We start from the raw sequence: 15435 nt of genomic DNA on the forward strand, positions 1-15435 counted from the left end.
CCAATTTCAAACGCATAAAGGGTGTGTCACATCAAATTGCATCACGGAAAAAACGCTGTAGAAATTTAATTTTTAGGAATTATATCTTCAGCTTTCGCTTATAATCAGATAAGAGTGTATAGATCACGTTGGCCATGCTTCACTGTCAATTTTTCGTAAATTTGGAAAAAATGTCGTCGAACGAAAAAGAGCGTCGTGAATTAATCCTGTGCACTCATTTCGAGAATCCGGAGTTGTCACATCGGGACATCGGTAAGATGCTGGGAATCGTCCAATCCACGGTTAGCAGAGTACTAAAACGATACTTCGAGAACCTAACCATCGACCGGAAGGTGAAGAATGGCAAAAATGGATGCTCCGTCAGTGAAAAAGATCCGAGAAGTTCGGTCCGGGATGTCGCCAATAAGCTGAATTTGTCAAGTTCATTCGTCCAGCGGACCAAGCAGCGGGAGGGCCTGCGTACATACAAGGTTCAGAAGGCTCCTAACCGCGACGAAAGGCAAAACATGGTGGGGAAGACGCGAGCCCGGAAGCTGTACACCGAAATGCTGACGAAGCCGCATTGCCTGGTAATGGACGACGAAACCTACGTCAAAGCGGACTTTCGTCAGCTGCCGGGCCTGTTGTTCTTCTCCGCAGAGGACAAATTCAGCGTTCCGGAGGAGATTCGCAAGCAGAAACTATCCAAGTTTGCCAAAAAGTACATGGTGTGGCAAGCGATCTGCTCTTGCGGAAAGCGGAGCGCCCCCTTCGTGATGACGGGCACGGTAAACGGGCAGGTTTACCTTAAGGAGTGCCTACAGAAGCGCTTACTACCACTATTGAAGCAGCACGAGGGCCCGACCATCTTCTGGCCGGATCTCGCCTCGTACCACTATTCAAAGGACTTGTTGGAGTGGTATTCAGCCAACGGGGTCACCTTTGTGCCAAAGGAAATGAACCCGCCCAACGCACCGGAGCTTCGCCCAATAGAGAAATATTGGGCGATTATGAAGCAGGCCATCCGGAAGAACCCAAAATTTGTCAAATCGGAGGCGGACTTCAAGAGAAAATGGATTTCTGTTAAAAAAAAAATACAACCTGACGTTGTACAGAAACTTATGGAGGGGGTAAAGAGGAAGGTGCAAGCATACGGGCTTGGGCTCGAAGTATGAATAAAAAGAAAATGACAAAAGTTGTTTAATAGTTTTTATTTTACTGTCTAAAATTTTCAAAAGGATCGGTCTACTGGGCGAATTTCTACATCGTTTTTTCCGTGATGCAATTTGATGTGACACACCCTTTACTGCTCAGTCATTTCATGATGGATTGATGAAACTTTGCGTCAATCGATTTCGCCACTCCAAAACATTTTTTTATATTGAAAATAATAATATATGTCATGAAACTAACTATCGAACTATTGAAAAATTTCAACCCCTATCATAACGGAAATAACCACATCTGATTGGTCGAAATTTACGACACGTGTGGCGGGTCCCTAACAGAGACATCAAAACCAAGCTGCCTGGGGGAAATCGGCTTTGCAAATACATGATAGTAGGGGGAGCTTTTGCTCCCACCGAAATGTTGCTTCGTGGAATTACATATCAATGACTGATTGTGTATTGTGAAAAATCTATCACATGTGTAAGTGTAAAATATATGATAGCAGTTGTGTTGAAAATTACTTGATATATGAAACGATTTATTTCAATTTTCATAAATAAAAACTAAGGTGTGTTCCCGCTCGTGAGCGGGTCGTTTGGTCACCAAATCATTATCAAAGAGTTTTACGATGTAATTCTTCAAACATATCCAAAATCAACAGATAACCTAACGGAATCCTACGTCAACTATGCGGTCGTGTCTCGGACACAACCCTCCTGTGACTTTTTAAACGGTTTTATTTAGCTGTGACATATTTGTATGTAACATGTTTGTCTATGGCGCTGTACCACATTAATTGAAATTTGACCCTTTCCTGCTGACCGATTGATCTGAAATTTGGAACACACCTTTATCTCTGCAGTCATCATAAAACTGCATATTTCATGATCTTGAAAATCCAAGATGGCGACTGCTACAAAATGGCGGATTACATATTTACTCGAAGCCCCATCAATGACATCAAGGGATTGACTAGTAGAAAAAACAGGAAGTGGGTTATATCTATGGTATAACCGCAAGGGTGACGTAGGACTATCGTTGATTTAGAGATCATTTGTTTGAAGTTGAATCTGAATTCATTCTGAATGAATGAATATTTGGAGAACTTCGAAAACGAAAGCATTACCTTGGAGGCACAAGGTTTTATGCATCCAATATTGGATACGGAAATATCCTACTGATGGGGAAGAATAATCTTCAGAAGCTATCCTGTTGATTGCGATTGATTGAAAAACCACAAAACCAAATGTATTTGGTCACAGTGTTACATGGATAGAAAACATTAAAATAAACTCTTTCACATGAATGTAATTTTAAATTCCCAGAGGAACTGGCAGATTATTTTCAGTAACGATTAGATATTTCCACATTTTCCTCGATACTGGAAGCCCACCAGTGGTTTATGCTAGCTCGATTAACCACCTGTTAATAGCACTTGATTGAAACATATTTGGTCACAGTGTTACATGTATAGAAAACATCAAAATAAACTCTTTCACATGAATGTATTTTTAAATTCCCAGAGGAACTGGCAGATTATTTTCCGGATCTTTCTCGATGCTGAATGGCATCCAAACGGAAAGAATTCCGGGCGTATATGTGTGTATGTGTGTGTGTGTGTGTGTAGCGGCTGCTTCGAGATCTTCCCGGGGAACCGTTTGTGGCATCACTCTCCTCCTGATGGATTCCCTTCTGGCCTAAGGTGCACAAAAAGGCTCTTGGTGACACCGTTCATCCGCGCTTTCATGATAAATGAAGAGCTTCACCACAACAGCGACAACATGCTCCAATCGCTGTTCAATTAGAACTGAGTGAATTTCCGAGCGGCGCTCGCTTATATACCGATTGGTGATTTCAATAGCCTGTTTTGAAAGCAAATTTAAGACTATTGAAACAAGTTTTTGGATCAGAAAGTAACAAGTATAGAACTCGTAGACATTTTATCTTTCGAATGAAGTGTTTATCATACCATTACGTTCAGTTGTTTAGGAGCTATTAACACTCAAAATCTCGGTCTCCGGCGTAACGCTTTCGTTTTCGAAACTTTGATTTTACACCCCGGTATAGAAATGAAAGACGTAGTCCTACGTCAAAACACACACAGTTATTCAGGAAAACTGTAAATCCAAAATGGCCGCCACCACAAAATGATGGATTACATGTTTTCTCTAAACCCCATCAATATGGGTTTCAAATGAAGGACTTGACTAGTAGAACACTGTTATTTACCAGACGGTAAATTCCTATTACGATATGCTTGCCATCAAGTATGTGTTCGTTGCCGGATGAACAATAACCCCTGCAACATTTGCTCCGCACGACATTTGCACGACAAATTTTGATTTTTTCGTATTTGAATTTAAACGTTTGAGTGTTTGCTGAGTGCTGAGGTTTTATTTTATCCTTTGATTTTTTTCTGTAATTTTGTACTTGAAAAGTTGATCGTTCTGGGATCTGTGCTCCATGATATTCGAATAATGGACACCCCTTGGTGTAGTCCTACGTCTCTCCGGTTATGTCCCCAACATTACCCACCCGTCTTTTTTTCATTGACTTTTTCTTGAGTTAATAACATAAATTGTGTGTTGTGTTTGATAGTTTAGACGCAAATAAAAACAGGAAGTGGGTTATATCTATGGTATAACCGCAAGGGTGACGTAGGACTATCGTTGATTTAGAGATCATTTGTTTGAAGTTGAATCTAAATCCATTCTGAATGAATGAATAAATGAATATTTGGGGGACTTCGAAAACGAGAACGTTACGTTGGAAGCTCAAGGTTTTATGCATCCAATATTGGATACAAAAAACCTTGTTCTGAAGAATAATCTTCAGAAGCCTTCCTGCTAACTGCACTTGATTGACAAATCACAAAACCAAATGTATGTGGTCGCAGTATTATATGGATATAAAACATTAAAATAAACTCGCATGAATGTATTTTTCAATTACCAGGGGAACTGGCAGATTATTTTTCAGCAACGATTAGATCTTTCCGGAATTTTCTCGATGCTGAATAGCATCCAAATAAAAATACTCTTTTCAGTTTGGCCTGCAAAAAACTTTTCTGACCTCTAATCCATCAAATTTGGAGCCCTGAAAAGGGCCGTTGATTATATGCTAAGCTAATATAGCACGCTCTCCTTGGATTCGACGGGCCAGCTAAATGTCCTTGGGCTTGATGTGACGCGTTTTGCGTGGATTGCACACAAATTGGTATCTTCGAATAGGCCTCCTGCAGCTTCATAACCGCGGAACTTTGGAAGCGCAAGTCGGTTTCGAAGTCCTGAGCAATTCCACGAACCAAATGTTGCAAAGGTAGCTTGCGGATCAGCAATTCGGTCAACTTCTGATAGCGACGAATTTCACGCAAAGTTCCCGGTCGATAGCGATGTGGCTTCTTCACACTTCATGCGGCTGGTGCGCTTATCCGAACTGCTTTCGTGGTGCCTTACCACCGAAAGACTAACGAGCTGTCTGCTTGGTCCCAAACAAACGAGTCCTCACGGTGCGAGAGTAGAGTAAGAAATGAACGAAAGCAAAGGTAGCACCACATTATAAACCATAAAAGTATAGAATGTAAACCCCACCCTCTTTATTATATAAGCTTACTGTATACTTACTTCGATGTTATTCGTTTCTCTCCCAGGGTAAGCAACGAATATAATAAGGGTGGGGTTTAAATTCAATACTTTTATGTTTTATAAAATGGCGCTTCATTTGCTTTCGTTCATTTCTTACTCTACTCTCGCACCGTGAGGACTCGTTTCATCGGGACTATATAAGCAGACAGCTCGTTAATCTTTCGGTGGTAAGGCACCACGAAAGCAGCTTGGATAAGCGCACCAGCCGCAGGAAGCGTGAATAAGCCACATCGCTATCGACCGGGAACTTTGCGTGAAATTCGTCGCTATCAGAAGTCGACCGAATTGCTGATCCGCAAGCTACCTTTGCAGCATTTGATTCGTGGAATTACTCAGGTCTTCAAAATCAACTTGCGTTTCCAAAGTTCCGCGGTTATGACGCTGCAGGAGGCCTATTCGAAGATACCAATTTGTGTGCTATCCATGCAAAACGCGTCACATCATGCCCAAGGACATCCAGCTGGCCCATCGTACCCGAGGAGAGCGTGCTAAATTAGCTTAGCATATAATCAACGGTCCTTTTCAGGGCTCCAAATTTGATGGTTTAGAGTTCGGAAAAGTTTTTTACAGGCCGAGCTGAAAGGAGCATTTAGCGAAAATCGTGTCGATGATAATTCGATACCGATAGGTGCCATGGATATGGATTTCATAATGAAGAATATGAAATATATGACATGATGTAGTGAATATATCCCCATATCGAAGAAATCATTTTGATGAAACTGCATTTTTTATTTATTTATTTATTTATTATTGCTATATTCATCTAACTGGATTGTCTTAATGAATAATATCACAGTACGTCATGGAAGTATTCAGATCTAGCCACACTTCTCGAAAAACAGTTGGAACGCTCGCCAAATTCGAATAAATCCTCAACATGAGTAAAAGAGCGAATCATCGATGATATGGGCTCATTATATCCAAAAGCTGTGCGATGAAATCTAGGTTGGAGCAGAGCGGAGTTTCGTAGAGCTCGAGAAGGAACTCGCAAATCGAGTAGCGACAGCAGTCGGGGGCAGTCGACTTCATTGTTAAGCAGCTTCGCCATGAATGTTACCTGCTGAATCTTCCTACGTCTGGCCAAGATGTCAAGACTTATTAATTTGCAGCGATCACGATATGGTGGTAAGTTTACAGGGTCTTGCCACGGCAAATCTCTTAAGCCGGGTTCAGACGGTGCGAGTAAGCATACGAGTCGGTCTAGTCAGTTACTGCAGTACAGCTACTCACACCGTGTGAACACATCATGCCAGTTAGTGTCATGTGTGATTCGGCGTGCGAGCTACTTCAAATTTTTTTGAATTTACTCGCACTCGCATCCCTCAAAACGTCAAAAACAGAATTTAGCGCTCGAATCAGGGATGCCAAATCTTTACATTGTCTTTACATGTCTCTATTTTTAAGATATTTGAAAATATGCGAAGATTATTATAGACTTGAAAATTATTGAAAAAACAAATAAAACCCTCATAGTTTCTAAGCGGAATCGTTGTTATTTATTTAGCTTGCCCTGTAATCTGTTTGTATGTTTGTAACATGTCCCACATTAGTAGAAATTTGACCCCCTTCTTGTTGACCGATTGATCTGAAATTTGGAACACACCTTTATCTCTGTAGTCATTACAAAACTGCGTATTTCATTATCTTGTAAATCCAAGATAGAGGCCGCTACAAAATGGCGGATCCCTTTCTTCCTCAAAACCTCATCAATGTGGGTTTTCCAAAACCCCATCAATATGGGTATCAAATGAAAGGGCTTGACTAGCAGAATACAGTTATTTAAGAAAAATGCAAATCCAAGATGGCTGCCACTACTAAATGGCGGACTACATAGTTTCCCAAAACTTCATTAATATGGGTGTTGGGGGGAAGCAAACTACGCCACTGATGACTTGATCTGAACCTGCGCATCCGGACGGTGCCACTCCATGACGCACCCAGACAATCATTGACAGCTAGCTGTCATCACTGTCATTCTGAAAACTTCTCTCGTACCACACATTCTTTGCTAATCACAAAAAAGGAGTAGAGATAGAACCCAAAATAAAGTTGAATTCCCAAATTGTTAAATAATTGAATCATCCTGTCGTGCTTTGAATTTAAAACGAGGAGATCAAATGTAGGTAAAACCTAATAATGTAAAGTTCTTGTTTAATTATTGTTTCTCTTAATAAATACAGCTTTGAGCTCGCTATACATTGATAAAAACGCGTGCTGAATAGAACCTCCGAAACCCCCGTAACAATGGGTATCAAATGAAAGGGATTGACTAGCAGAACACGGTTATTTGTGAAAAATGCAAATCCATCAAAATTCTACCAAATGGCGGACTACATATTATGTCAAAACACCATTAATATGGGTATCAAATGAAAGGGCTTGAATAGTAGATCACAGTAGATCATGAAAAATTAAAATCCAAGATGGCCGCAATCACAAAATAGCAATATACTTTATTAAACGGTTTTATTTAGCTTGAACTGTTCGTATGTATGTATGTATGTCTGTAGGATTGTCCCACAGTAATAGAAATTTGACCAATAGGAACTGACCGGATAGGAACTGCTGTCATTTTAAAACTGCTTATCTTGAAAAATCCAATTTGGCCTCCGCTCAAAATCGCTGATTCCATATCATCTCAAAAAAAAGGTTGATTGAGATATGTGTATCAAACCAACGAACTTGACTTGGAGAACACACTATGTATTTTCTGCAATCTACTCAATATCGGTATCAAATGAAATTTTTTGACTGATAGAATACAGTACAATGCCTTTATTGTAGAGAAATATTCTAATGAAACAGATAATGTACTAAAAACTAGAAAATAAAATGAGTAAACAAAAACTTTTTAAATTATAAAATCCATTCATTTTCATTATCCACAATTAGTGATTTCATCATATGTCCCACTATTTTATTTTAGTCTTATCAATGCCCTAGACTAATGAAGGAGAGGTGTGATAACTACTAACTGCAACTTGCCTAATTATTTTCTCTAGCTTTTAGTACATTATTATGTTTAATCACAAATAAACCGTTTAACTTAAAAAGTTTTTTTACTCATTTTATTTTGTTTTGCACGCTGGTGGGGCACGTTTTCTTTTTGAGATAGTTTTCTTGGGATTCTAAGTATAAAATCATTATCGGGCACAATTTTCATTCGAAATTCACTCACAACTTCCAAAAAAAGTATTGTTCTAAAAAACAGAATACATATTCCATTTAAAAAAGTAGATTTTCATTCATTATTTTAGTTTTTGAGGCGTATTTATTCCTCCTGCAAATCTACTATCATTTTCATTTCACAAATTGGTACACGAAGCTGCTGTCAAGGCGAAATAATTCAAAATTTGAAAAATCTTTTAGACTGCCATTTGTAGCACTACATACTTTCGGAATTATTTTAGCTATGGATGCTTTCGAGATTCTAAAAAAATATCGACAATAATCTGAACGATATTCCAGAAGAAAGGTACAACATTTCTAGTTTCACTTATGTAGGTATAGCATCCCTCATGAGTGTATCTTGCGTTGTATTTGTGGAGCAATTAAATCCAACAGTTTTTTCACTTTTTCAGGTGTTATTCTCAACACTGCTCTGTACTCTCGGGGATCATCATCGTAGAGTTACTTCAATATTGTATTTGTTGCTCCTTTTTTTTGCATCCAATTCCTGGACCGAATCCTTTTTTCTTTCTGCTTTTTCCGGATAGTACCTTCAGTTCAAAGAAATTCAGCACAAAGTATTTTTAAACACGGCCAGTGTGTGTTTAGCGATAAAATTGTGTAATGATAAATTCAACTGAAAATCTAAGACGAAAACTGCCAATAAAGAAGTCGATTTCGGATCAATCATCTGACAAATTCGGATCTGATTGCTGTTTCTGACGATTTGATGGACATTTGAAAAACCGCCTGGCATCTCTGGAAAACCTGTGCCGTAGTATCTAGTTTCTTGCCAGCAGCTCACATTGTGTGAACGGACAAGGCGAGTCAACCATTTGTCAAGCGAGTTCACCGGGTCAGTAGCTGCTCATTGTGAAGCCAGCTACTAGCAACGTATAAATGGGCCTTTAGGGCGACACGAATAAAGCGTTTTTGAACCCTCTCGATTCTCAAGATCCAGTTCAGTTGGTGCGGCATCCAAATTAGAGATGCATTCTCCAGGATAGGACGGATCAATGAACAGTACAGCGATTTTAGGCAATAAGGGTCTTTCAAATCTTTGGCTATTTTGGTTATAAAACCTAATTGTCGGTTGGCTTTAGCAATAATGGCATTTCGATGACTAGCGAATGAAAGCTTTTTATCTAATAAGGCTCCTAAATCACTTATTTGTTCAACTCTATTGAGCACAATATCTCCAATGCGGTAGTCGAAAATTACGGGCTGTGAAATTCGATGAAACGTTATGATGGAACACTTCGGAATACTGACAATCAACTTGTTCCTTCGGCTCCAGTCGACGAACACATTCAGCAAATGTTGTAGGCGATTACAGTCTTCGATGCTCTTCACCGCACAGTACAATTTTAGATCATCAGCGTAGATTAGTTTACAGCCATCGCCAAGTAAAAGCGCCACATCATTGAAGAAGATCGTGAAAAGCAGAGGTCCCAAGTTGCTACCTTGAGGTACTCCACTCAAGTTTTCAAACGGATCTGAAGTACATGTCCCAAATTTGACACGGAGAACTCTACCGCGCAGATACGAGCTGAGCCATTCAACTAGTCTATTGGAGACACCAAGCTGGCTTAGTTTACGCAATAATATTCGGTGGTCAATTTTATCGAACGCAGCTTTCAGATCGGTATACACTACGTCTACTTGAGCTCTAGCTTCCAGTTGTACAAAGCAATTAAACGAGAAATTCAGCAAATTAGTTGTAACCGAACGACCTGGCATGAACCCATGCTGGTCAGGAGAAATATAGCATTTCGCTCCAGTGAGTATGCTTTGGCTAACTATTATTTCGAACAATTTCGATGCAGCTGACAGACTCGTGATTCCACGGTAATTCCGAACATTTCGTCTATCTCCACTTTTGAACACGGGAAACAGGAGTGAATGTTTCCAAATTTCAGGAAATTTACGCTGTTCAAATGAGCGATTGAATATCGTGCTTAATGGATATGCTAGAGAGGCAGCACACCGGCGAAACACAACGGCGGGAATACCATCGGGTCCAGGCGAGAAGGTGTTCTTCAGTTTGTTAGTAGCAGCAAGAACCATAGACTGAGTGATTTCGAACATGTCTAAATCCACTATATCAGTAGGCACATCTCCGATTTCTCGTTCTACTTCTTCATCGGAAGCAGCTGATTCTGCAAAGACGGATGCAAACAATTCAGCGAATTGCTTGCAGCTTTCAGATACAGAGGCAGATTGTTCGTTGTCAAGAAATGTATGCGCCGGAATGACTGATTTTTTCCTTTTCGAATTGACAAAATTCCAAAACGCATTAGGGTTGCGTCTTAGGTTGGATTGAACTCTCAACACATATGCTTTGTGCAATCTCGCATTCAACTTACGATAAGCATTACTGGAAGATCGAAACGCACTCACTGATTCCATTGTGCGATGATGCCGAAGTCGGCGCTGACAGGCAATACGCGTTCGTTTTAGTCTTCGCAAATCAGCACTGCTCCAAGCGGGTGAGACGGGACGCTGACTAATGGGTACATTCAATGTTAGCCACTGACAAATGTATGAGCAAAACTTCTCGGCTATATTATCTACGCGATCAGAATTCAGGACTAGATTCCAGTCTGTGTTTGAGAGATAATCGGATAGTTCATCGAAATCTAGTTTCTTGTAGTTGAGAGGCCGTGGTACATTTCTGTCGATGTTCGTAGGAGCGTTGTCGGACGGGAAAGGGAGTGAAACCGATATCACTAACGGGGGGTGATGAGAATCAACGCGAAGCAACGGGGCAGAAGATTCGTTAATCATAATAGAATCGTATGCTGTATTGGTGAACACCAAGTCGAGTATTCTACCGAGATGGTTTTGTATGAGGTTTTGCTGGCGTAGATTCAAAAAATCCATACCATCAATAAGCGATAAGCTAGCAGGAGTATATACGCTGGTGCTACAGCAAGCGACCTCATTGTCATTTCTCACCCAGGATAAACGTGGTTGATTGTAATCACCACAAACTAATACAACTTCGTTAGGTGATACCTTGTCGCAAATTTCGCGAACTGAAGCAACATGTTGATCAAAGGCTGCAACATCACGGCTACGGTCCGGCGGGATATAAACGGCACACATCGAAATTTTCGTTCCCCGGATTGATGCCGCAACACACACCTGTTCAATTGCTGAGCCACTAAGCGTCACTATGAAATAGCTGACATGTTTTGCTGCGATTGCGATGAGCACTCCACCGAAGCTAGATTTGGAACTGTTGCAAAGATTACGATCGCACCGGTAAACATTGAATTCAGGCCCAAACAGTTGCTCGGAATTGATGCTGTCATTCAAGCCGGTTTCCGTTAAAACGATGATATCAAAGCCGCAGTCGCATGATGCCAAAAACAGATCGTCAATTTTAGTCCTCAAACCACGAGCATTCTGGTAATATATCCAGACATCCATTGAGTGAGAGACGTTTTGCTGTAACACAGAACATTTCAGTGCCGTGCTGTTTACCATAAAGGAAGAATACTCGCCTTTGGCAGAAACCCTAGGGTTTCTGCCATCCAAATCCAATCGCGTTGAAGAAACATTACTAAAGGCAGTAACCCAAGGGTTTCCGCCGTCCTCAATTAAAAGCGTTGTAGTTTCATTTAAACTTTCATTTAAACTGCATAAAATTATTTGTGTACGAATGCCGCAATCGATAGTGTTCTCTAATTTGCGCTGGTTAATTTCCTCGGAGGACTCGATTCCTCCTTTGAGCATCAACAATCTCTTTCTGGCAAAACGAAGTGGTATGAATCACATTTTTCGAAAGATAAAATGAAGATGTTTTCTGCTAATTTCCTTCAACCTCCAAACATCTCTTTCTCCCGTTTGTCGTTATTGCGTTCGCTAATCCTTTTTCACATTGTTGAGTAAACATCGTTTGCCAGTGCGCGTAGAGCGGGAATTCCTTAAGATTCATTGCACCTCTAATAAATTGCCGAAAGCCGTGGTCTTCCTTTGATCCCACTTGATTGAAAAATCCAAAACGACATGTATTTGGTCGCAGCATTATATGAGTAGGAAGCAAATAATCGCTCGAAAATTACATGATTTTCGCGATGTGAAACATTTTCCGTTTTTCATGTTATGCATCCAATATTGGATACGAAACTTTTCTACTGATGGGGAAAAATAATATTGAGAAGCTTTCCTGTTAATTGAGATTGATTGAAAAATCACAAAACCAAATGTATTTGGTTGCAGTGTTGTATGGATAGAAAACATTAAAATGAACACTTTCGCATGAATGTTTTTTTCAATTCCCAGGGGAACGGGTAGATTATTTTTCAGCAACGATGATAGCAACGAGGGTTCCGCGCGTGTATGTGTGTGTGGCGACTGCTCCGATGTTTCAAGCGGAACCGTGGCATCACTCTCCTCCTGATGGATTCCCTTCTGGCCTTAGGTGCACATCACTCTCCTCCTGATGGATTCCCTTCTGGCCTTAGGTGCACAAACAGGCTCTTGGTGACACCGTTCATCAGCGCTTTCATGATAAACGAAATTAGATTCACAACAACAGCGACAACATGCTCCAATCGCTGTTCAATCATAACTGAGTGGATTTACGAGCGGCGCTCGCTTATATACCGATTGGTGATTTCAATAGCCTATTTTTGAAAGCAATTTTAAGACTATTGAAACAAGTTTTTGGATGAAAAAGTAACAAGTATATGACGCGTAGACATTTTATCTTTCGAATGAAGTGTTTGTCATACCATTTCGTTCAGTTGTTTAAGAGCTATTAACGCTCAAAATCTCGGTCTCCGGCGTAACGCTTTCGTTTTCGAAACTTCAATTTTACACCCCGGTATAGAAATGAAAGACGTAGTCCTACGTCAAAACCTATTGCATTGAAGTATGTGGTGAAACTTGGTTGTCAGTTTGACATGCGATACCATGTACAACCAAAGTATGTGTGTCATGCTACGATGGTACCTGTACAACGTTGTACACTGTAACCGATGGTTCCAAAATAGACCGTGTGACCCTGTCACACTTTTTCGTAGTACACTTAAAGGACGACCAATATCCCATGTCTAGTATCCTACACCTTTTAGTCTCTCACGTCATCACTCATTTTCGGCGGATGACAGTTGTCGCTTACTCTAAAGCTTATATCAAAGTGAGCGACTTACCGCCATCACACTCATACACTCACATTGTGAAAATACGGTTAGAATGCAGTCAGCCTCAGTTCTGGGCAACGGAACGTGGCGAGTGTGACTAACCATGGCGGTCAGCTCTAACAAAGAGCCTTTTTCTTTGTATTTTGTACAGTGACTCGTCGGGAACAAAAACGCCATTTTGTTCGTCGACGCTTTTCAGGGCAGAAGATCCAACAATAGACCTGGTTTTATAGTAGGTCCCAGTAGCTCAGGAGCTATTCATTCAGAGACGAGAGACGTCTAAGCAATTTGAAACTACCCAATTGAAGACATCGCACCACCATCTCCGGAGGAGCGTCCGGATTCAAATACTTTACTGTATACTTACTTCGATGTTATTCGTTTCTCTCTTAGGCTGAGCTACAAATATAATGAAAAGAATGTGAAAGAGGTCGGGTATACAATCCACAGTATCTGAGGATAAAACACGACGCTTCCTTTGCTTTCGTCATTATTTTCTCTCGAACAGCCACGAAAGCAGCTCCGAAAAACGCACCAACCACAGGAGGAGTGAAGAAGTCACATCTCTACCGACCGGGAACCGTCGCTTTGCGTGAAATTCGTCGCTATCAGAAGTCGCCCGAATCGCTGATCTGCAAACTATCTTTCCAGTGTGGTTCGTGGGTATTTCCTCGGAGGATTCGATTCCTCCTTTGAGAATAAATAATCACTTTCTGGCAAAACGAAGTGGTATGATAATTACATTATTCGAAAGATAAAATGCAGAAGTTTTCAGCCAACCTCCAGCATCTCTTTTTCTCGTTTGTCGTTTTTTCAGTTCCTTTTCTTCTCTGCAGTCGGACCTAACGGAGGATCTAGCGAAAACCGAGGTATCGATGATAATTCGATACTGATGGGCGCCATCGACTATGGATTTGATAGTGAAGAACACGATATGATATGGTGTAGTAGATATTATCGAAGTGGATATTATATTACATATCAATATTTGTTTACGAATGCTGCAATCGATCGTCTTTATTGGGAAGCTGAAATTGTTGGGAAGGGGGTCTTATTTTTACTGTGTAATTCCGAGGAGGAGTCCATTCCTTCTCAAGTGTTAATAATCCTGCCCCGGATCAACGATGATTTAAATTGTCGGGGCTTGGGGAGTGGATACTATTTACGCTGGGGTTACCGAGGATGTATCGATTCCCCCTTTGAGCGTTAATAATTCTTTTCCGGCTAAACGAAGTGGTATGATAATCACTGTATTCGAAAGATGAAATGTCTAAGATGTATTTTCTTGTTAATTATTTATTGCTATGTCAACGTTAGTCCTACGTCCACCTTAAGGTTATATCAAAGATATAACCCACTTCTAGTTTTTAAGCAGCACAGTCTGAAATTGGAAAAAAAAATCCTTTCAATGTATATGTGATCAGTTTAATTTGCTTCACTTACCAGTGATTCCTAATTCATCCTTTTGTACCGCGGGACCCTGAATTTGCACTGGGACAATATCACGACAGGGTTATTGAAACGTGCACGGTACAATTAATAAAAACGAAACCTTATTTACGACATGACTAAAACGTTACATTTCACTATGGACGATTAACAATGACTCTATCCACAACAATAACAAAAGTAAACAACAACAAGTGACAACCACATTAAAAACACATATATGCGCATCTCCAGCGTCGCTCAGTGACAGTCATGCTGTCGCACGCAAGCCCTGCGGTCTGAGCTGCGTCGGATGAATAACGTATCCGAGCGCGGCAAAATAGGGTTATCCCCAACATCTCCCCTCTTAATAGAGGTGGTACGGATCAAACCTTACTGGCGGTCTTCGTAGTCGTGAAGAGCGCCTAGGGATGTCTACAGCTAGTTCTACTTCGACAGCGGACTCGAACTCGGTCGATGTTGGCGTTGTTGTTGTTGATGATGACGATGCAGATGACGGGACGAACGCCGAGACCTCATGACGTGGCGTAGACATTGCAAGAGTCGGCCCGGAACCTACCATGGTTCTCTCAGCACTGGAGACAGGCTCTGATGCGGGTGAAGATGGACCTGGTGATTGGCTTGGGAGATCCCACGCACCCAGCAGAATGTCCAGCGGCAGAGAATGCTGGTTCGAGGTGGCACGAGGGGCGCGTCCTCCTGATTCAATACCAAGCAGCGATTCGAAAATATAATTTCATTACACAAAAAACATCTAAAATACCATGGTTATTGACAAATATTCGTTCATTATATTTCAATTTTGAAACTACTAACAAAAATACGCTAAATAGTGTAATTACCATTCATAGTATTTAAATTATTGTCAA

At 40.8% G+C, this 15435-nt stretch overlaps 1 protein-coding gene across 1 annotated transcript; it reads right to left on the minus strand.

Moving 5' to 3' along the window:
- Positions 1-9766: 9766 nt before the first annotated feature.
- Positions 9767-15128, minus strand: LOC129761358 (uncharacterized). Its single transcript, XM_055759076.1, has 4 exons — positions 14938-15128; positions 10331-11607; positions 9893-10123; positions 9767-9840 (listed from the first exon to the last, which is right to left on the minus strand). Exons 1-4 carry the CDS (start codon positions 15126-15128, stop codon positions 9767-9769), a joined length of 1773 nt encoding a protein of 590 aa, XP_055615051.1.
- Positions 15129-15435: the final 307 nt, after the last annotated feature.

The sequence above is a fragment of the Toxorhynchites rutilus genome, chromosome 1 (genome assembly GCF_029784135.1).
Source record: "Toxorhynchites rutilus septentrionalis strain SRP chromosome 1, ASM2978413v1, whole genome shotgun sequence".
Classification (NCBI taxonomy): domain Eukaryota; kingdom Metazoa; phylum Arthropoda; class Insecta; order Diptera; family Culicidae; genus Toxorhynchites; species Toxorhynchites rutilus.